At 39.4% G+C, this 7,435-nt stretch overlaps 1 protein-coding gene across 1 annotated transcript in view; it reads right to left on the bottom strand.

Moving 5' to 3' along the window:
- PTPRD (protein tyrosine phosphatase, receptor type D) overlaps positions 1-7,435 on the bottom strand; it is a 1,990,398-nt gene that overhangs the window by 171,457 nt on the left and 1,811,506 nt on the right. The window contains exon 26 of the mRNA XM_019517599.1: positions 6,198-6,407. Within this exon, the coding sequence (XP_019373144.1) occupies positions 6,198-6,407 (210 nt within the window). The remainder of the gene's footprint in view (positions 1-6,197; positions 6,408-7,435) is intronic.

The raw sequence follows: 7,435 nt of genomic DNA, 5'->3' as shown, positions 1-7,435 counted from the left end.
TCTACCGGATCAAAATATGGGCTGGTTGTATACAGGGTATAAAAAAAAAAAAAAAAAAAAAGAAAACTTACTTAAACATATAATAACAGGCTTCAGAAATAACTGTCCTAAAACTAAAAGAAACGTGTACAGAATATTGTGGCATGGCAAAAGGTTAGAATATGTATTATCATTTTATAAATCTCACACTAAAAAGATTAACAAATAACATTTTTATTATTTTACATAAGCTGTACGAAAATTATGACTGATGATAAACAACCAAGTGAGGTAATTAGGTATTGTAAGATTTCACACTCTAGGTAGGCATTGGGAAGGTCGAGAAACTGGTAAATGATGGAAAAAGGGAAAATGAAAGAAGAGTGAGTAAAATTATGTCTTGTTTGCAATTATTTTGTTCATATACATAACTGTATAAGGGAACAGGTGTTTAAAAGCTCCCTGAATGAAGAATGAACCAGGTGAATTGGTGGAGTGTAGAAATACTGTGAAGGGGATCAGGAAAACAGCATCAAAGACTTGGGTGGAAATTGGCCTTATGTTAAGAACAACATCCAGACTGGCCAGGATATGGGTCAAACTGGAGAGTGAAGAGACCTCACAGCCAAGAGGGTTCCATGCTGGAAGTAGTAGCAAGAAGCTTGATTTTGAGACAGAAGCCAGTTAAGAAATTTAATGAGAGGCTTGCCAGAGTCAGAAAAGTAGGTAATATACCTGACATTGATCACATCATTTTGGATGGATACAAGGGTGTTATGTTGGACATAAGGGAAAATACAAGTTGCAATAGATGATATATGAAAGACTGGATGAGGATTTAAGTTGTGTGAATGCAGAGAGACAGATTCAACAGATTTTTTATGGATAATGGTGAACTGTGGATAAAGCAGTCAGAGAGGAGTCAAAGGTTACAAACTGAGGGTCTGCCTATAAAGGAATCCTCAGAAAAGCTCATTTAAAAACAGAATTAGTTAAAACACACTAAACCCCTGTATGGAATCTCTTATTTAGAACTAAGATTGCCTAATCTTAGCCTAGCAAATGAACTGAGCTAAACAAAAGGCAGGGCGTTTTAAACCTTAACAAGAATGTCCAGAAAGAGGTTAATGCATTTTAACATAAGCACTTTGGCTAGGGAAAGAAGTTACACATAAACCAGTTTAAGTTATCAGAAACTGGTTTAAACCTGTAACAGAACAGAATTTCAGTGCACATAAATGAGTTTCAAAATGGCTGAAACTGGTTTCCCCCTCAAGTACTGAGCTGCCCTGCCCTGCTAAACTTACTGCTGGCTGCAACTGTGGACTACAAATCCCAGAGGCACCTGGAAGCAGGAAGAAGAAGTGATGAGCAACCCTGCAGCCCTGCTCTTGTGATTCTAGACTACAAATCCCAGAGACCTTGGGAGCAGCAGGAAGAGGAAGTGAACACACAGCCCATGCAGGCTATGTGCCAGAGAGCTGTGTTCTAACATCCTTCAGCTTCTGCCCTGAGCAACTGCAGGCATGTGGCTGCATATCCTGAATCAAAAGTGAATATCTGCCCAGTTGTTTCTCATTTTAAGCTCTGCAGTTTAGACTAACCTGCAAAGACTCCATCAATTCAGCCTCGGACTTTTTGACTGTATGTACTTAGCCTTCATGTTCAAACCTTTAGTAATATTTTGGTTAATTTTTTCTGGAGAGAAAGGGTGTAGAGTTGTAAAGGTGAGAAGAAAAGATGATGAGATATTGCTGCAGAAGAGAGTTCAGTGTTCTAGCAAATGATCAGGAACTGCTGAGCCTGTGTTCTTTACAGTCACATTCTTCCTGCCCACTTGGTTGCCAATAGACCATTGTATAAAAAACTCTTTGTTTGTTCATTTAATAAAAGCCAAGCTCTTCACTAAACAAAATTGTTGGACGGGTCACCTCATGGTAACAGCATTAATGAATTGAGGAAGCCAACAATTGGCGTCAACTTTATTTCTGATGCAGAGCTTAGCAAAGAAGGAGGCCAACGTGGTGCCTATCTTCAAGAAAGGGAGGAAAGTGGATCCAGCAAACTACAGGCCCATCAGCCTGACTTCTATCCCGGGGAAGGTCTTAGAAAAGTTTAGTAAAGAGGCCATCCTTAATGGACTGGCCGACACCAACATCCTGAGGGATAGCCAGCACGGGTTTGTTGCGGGTAGGTCTTGCTTGACCAATCTTATTTCCTTTTATGACCAGGTGACCTATCACCTGGACAAGGGAGAAGAGATTGATGTCATATATCTTGACTTCAAAAAAGCCTTTGATCTGGTATCCCATGATCAGCTCTTGGCAAAACTGGCCAATTGTGGCCTTGGGTCCACCACAATCCACTGGCTGGGAAATTGGCTCCATGGTCAGACCCAGAGGATGGTAATTGACAGAAGTCAATCGTTATGGTGCCCTGTGAACAGCGGGGTCCCCCAAGGCTCTGTCCTTGGACCCATATTGTTCAACATCTTCATTAATGATGTGGACATTGGAGTCAGAAGTGGACTGGCCAAGTTTGCTGATGACACCAAACTTTGAGGCAAAGCATCCACACCTGAAGACAGGAGGGCGATCCAGGCTGATCTGGACAGGCTTAGCAAATGGGCGAACGAGAACCTGATGATGTTTAACACTGAAAAATGCAAGGTTCTACACCTTGGGAGGAAAAACCTGCAGCATTTTTATAGGCTCAGCAGTGCTACACTGGCTAGCACTATGGAAGAAAGAGACTTGGGGGTCATCATTGACCACAAGATGAACATGAGCCTGCAATGCGATGCTGCAGCTAGTGAAGTGACCAAAACGCTGGCTTGCATCCATAGATGCTTCTCAAGCAAATCCCAGGACGTCATTCTCCTTCTGTACTCTGCCTTGGTGAGGCTGCAGCTGGAGTACTGCATCCAGTTTTGGGCCCCACAATTCAAAAAGGATGTGGAGAAGTTTGAGAGAGTTCAGAGAAGAGCCATGCGCATGATCAGAGTTCAGGAAAAGAGACCTTACGAAGACAGGCTGAGAGCCATGGGGCTCTTCAGCCTGGAAAAGTGCAGGCTCAGGGGTGATCTGATGGCCACCTATAAATTTATCAGGGGTGACCACCAGTTTCTGGGGGAACGTTTGTTCACCAGAGTGCCCCAAGAGATGACAAGGTCGAATGGTTATAAACTCCTGCAAGACCATTTCAGGCTGGACATAAGGAAGAATTTCTTTACTGTCCAAGCCCCCAAGGTCTGGAACAGTCAGCCATTGGAGGTGGTTCAAGCACCTACATTGAACACCTTCAAGAGTAAATTGGATGCTTATCTTGCTGGGATCCTATGATCCCAGCTGACTTCCTGCCCTTCAGGCTGGGGGGGCTGGACTCGATGGTCTTCCAAGGTCCCTTCCAGCCCTAATGTCTATGAAAAGACACCAGAAAATATAAAGGTTTCCCTCCGTCCCCCTTTGTAATATCTATAATTACTAATTTTACAGGCCAGAAAAAGCCTGAACACAGAATTAGCTACATTGGAATAGCAGTATATAATAAAGCTTTCTATTTGCCGATCAAAATGTATTACACAAGGCTGACCATAGATATAACGTTCAACTGTCTTCTGATCTAAGAGAATAAATGGGCTTAATATAGAGTAAAGAGTTTAAAATTGATGACATGAAAAACTGAACATATTTGTCTAGGGATCAGGCAAGCACAGGTCATATACCATTTTCTATTGCTTTTAATAACAACTTTTCTTCTAAGGTACACAGAAAAATGTAAGTATCTGTGTTCTACTGTGCTTCTTGAAGAAATCCTGACCTATGTATTTTTCTGTTTCAATGTTAGTTAAAGATGAAGAGTACTCTGCTATGGCAATACTACACTGTCATGAACCTATTGGTCTTATACAGGTAGAACCAAATGTTAAAGCCAAAATGTGATGACAAGAGTGTAACAGTGTGATAAAAAACACCCTTCTACAATACTAATAGGCTGATACCAAAAAAAGGCTTGAAATTCTACGGCTGCCTATACAAGTGCTTGGGCCAGAGGGGATGCATTTTAATTAGAGCAGTTCCTGGCCAGCTATTCTACTTAGGAGACTGTAGCGTCATGTGCATTAGCCCTTGCATGTTTAAAAAGGGCTAAGTGACACTAATTAAAGTTCATTCGATGAGCTTTAGTTAAAGCCTCCCCATGGCGATTCTGAAATGCACAGGGGCTTAATGCACGGGATGCTGCACTGACGTTAGAACGTTCTAATTAGAATGCACTGGAGCATGTACATAGGCAGCCAAAGAGGCTAAGTGGGCTGAGTTCTAGCCTAGAGTTCTTTCAGGAAACATTTGGGGGGGGGGGCTTAGTGCTAGCATACTTTGCTGTAAATAGTTCCTGTAAGTAGTTAAATAAACCCAACACCTATATGCCCCTTCATCCCAGGAACAGATGGCAGTTTGGGTGTCTGGCAGTATGCTCCCTAATTAGTTCCCCATGACATTAGGTTTTATTTTACTGGTGACTGTCTACTTCTATCTTAAAAATCTAATAGTACTCACAGTGCCTAAAGATAAAGCTATTCATTAGTAAGTTCTAAAACCTTAGGAATAATTTTGTGCAGAAAATATTCTGACTGTGCAAAATACAGAAACTCTTGTGGATTCTAAAGCTGCAGGGGGGGAACAAAAGTATTTGGAAGACAGACTCTGGACATGGGAGCATGGGAGGTTCATTTTTTTTTTTTATACAACCTCTCTTCCCTGCCTATGATCCATAATTATCTGCCACACAAATCTCTTCCTCAGAGTTTGGATACCAGGGCAAAACTAACTTTTTCTAACATCAGTCTATAATTGAAACAGCACATAACATTTTCTGATGCCTAACTATAAGGACCATAGGTACGTTTGATTATATCAGGCTTTTAAGTAAAAAATGCTCATGCCAAGTCTTTTGTTATGCTTATTTATATTTAAGGCAGACTATGTTAACCTCAGCTAATGTACAAAATTAAGTAACACTGCTTTGTATTGCAATTTGTGACACACAGATTTTCAGATTTCCAATTTTGTACCTGAAACCTTTGAGACTTTTTAGGTGAAGTCCATGCTGTATTTAAAAAAGAGTTATACTTCCTATCTCAACAGCGGTAAACTCTGAGTCCCTGTTTTAGGTTAAATTTTCAATGTTTTGTGGAATTGACACTGATTTTGCAAAGACTGTTACTAAAAAAATTAGGAAAGGGACACTTTTGTTTTATGTTGGGACTCTATCCAAAATAGATAGAGTCCCAAATGAAGTAGTTGCTTCATTTTTGAATGAAGTCACAAGTACAAAGGCAGACAACCCAGAATCTTCTCTCCTTATTTTAAATTATGCAAACACCTTATGAATTTAAAGCAGAGCCCAGTTGGGCTGAAGATCATTCAGGTACTGGAAGTCTCTGATGACTTCTAGTGTAGGTTCAACTGCCTATACCCAACAAATGTACCTGTCAGGCTTAGGAACCAATTATAAAGATAGCTTGCAACATACTTCATGTTAAAATGTTAACGTGAGTTACAGCTTCTTTCCTATTTCTTCAATCCTATTTCTGTCTTTACTTAATTATTTTTTTACTGTATTACATGCAGTTAAAACAACCCATGCATAAAAGGACATAGGAACAAGATGAATTACATAAAAGGAAAAGACAACTCATTATTTAGATCACCTCAGGAATTCTCCCTGTTATTGCATTATTTTCTAACTTTCTTACATTTCACTGATAAAGTCGGTAGCAAATTACTATAATTAAAGAAGCTAGCTGTGCATGTCTCTGATGAGATAGATCTTTCCAAAGATTTTGGTATCCAACACCACAGTCTCAATGGTAGTCCTCAGGCAAGAAAGGAATTTTTTTTGAAGAATTGTGAAAGAGACTGCTGTGAAGTTCATGCCTCAGTAGCTGTGTCAATGATCTCAAGAAGCAAGGCCTGTAATTTGCAAAGGATCCAAATAGTGCTAATAAAAGGTGATCTTTACCCTTCAGTTACAGAAGCAAACAACACATTAAGATGTATACAGAAAAATAACTTCTAGCCTAAAGAGATTAGTGGAAATAAGCACACATTTGACATGCAACGATGCAGACTTAAGGTAAATGATCTACGAGAGACAAATGTGGAGTAAATGTGAACAAATGTTCCAAGAGTTGTGAAAACACAGCAGGGTCAACTTACAGATTCCGAGTGCTCCATTACAGCCAAAACAAAAAAAACATATTCTTGACCACTTTGGAGTTGCTTGTTCTCAAAGCCACCATACTGCTTCTTATCCCCCAAAGTGAACTCGGTAGGAAGAACTTCAAAATGAGCTGCGATATATGGCTTTAATTCAACTTCTCTCCCGAAACGAATGCTTCTGCGTTTCCTAGCTATCTCCTTAAGTAGCTTTAGGAAAAAAGAGAAAGAGAGCGAGAGAACAGAAAGATAACTGTAAACAACATTAATGTAACTTATTGACAGTTTAATAGGAAATTTTAATTCAGGGCTAAGAACTACAAAAATAGCATTTATCCTCATTTCATGGCGCATGTCAGTATTTCTAAATCTCAGTTCTTGCAAAATCCTTCAATTTCTTGCCACCCCTTGGAAGATAAAATATTAGATTGCAATTACTCTGCTCAGATTAGAAGCATAAATCAATCAGATCAATTTTCAGTATCTGATATCATTGCCTGCGCTAATAAAACCCTACAAAACAAAGACCAACAATTATTACACCTTGCCTATGGAAAATTTAGGCAAGTTGCTGCATAATCATATTTTATTTTGACTCCATATATATGCACCAAGCATACTGTAATCTGCAGCACAGATCCCAATAATTCAGATTAACTCTGTGTGGTTAAACAATGGGGTGCAATAAATGAAAATAATATGAACATTAAAAACAACCCTAACTATAAACTTCATTATTTAGGTTTAATTCTTCTGGAGAAATTTTAAAGTGTAAACACTATTTTTCAAATCCCATTGGTCACTGAATTAGAAAACAACATTTATATTGACAGCAGTCATTTTTAGTTAATAGTCCTTTTAGTTCTGTAACAGCTTTTACCTGAGACTTGCCAAGCACTTTACTAAAGTTAAACGTCACAACGCTCAAGTGGGAAAGTACTATTACACTTATCACTTTACAGGAGTGAACAGAGGTGCAGAAATGTTTTAGAACATGACTTCTAACTGTGCTGATCAACCTAGTACCAAAACAAGGGCACTGGCACTGGGTGCCCTTGCACAGGGGGTGCCAAAGCAAATGGAAGTAATGTTATGTAATACTGCATAGGGGAGCACTCTGCAGATGACCTGTACTTGGTGCCAAAATGTCTGGCTATGGCTCTGGATCAGCCAAAATAAAAGATAGCTGAAAATCAGTCTCTAAATAACCTGGGCATTTTGATATGGTATTTCAGTGT

The sequence above is a fragment of the Gavialis gangeticus genome, unplaced genomic scaffold (genome assembly GCF_001723915.1).
Source record: "Gavialis gangeticus isolate Ggan-Ray unplaced genomic scaffold, GavGan_comp1, whole genome shotgun sequence".
NCBI lineage: Eukaryota > Metazoa > Chordata > Crocodylia > Gavialidae > Gavialis > Gavialis gangeticus.
Note: the sequence above shows the minus strand (reverse complement) of the source record. Positions and strands in the feature narration are given on the sequence as shown.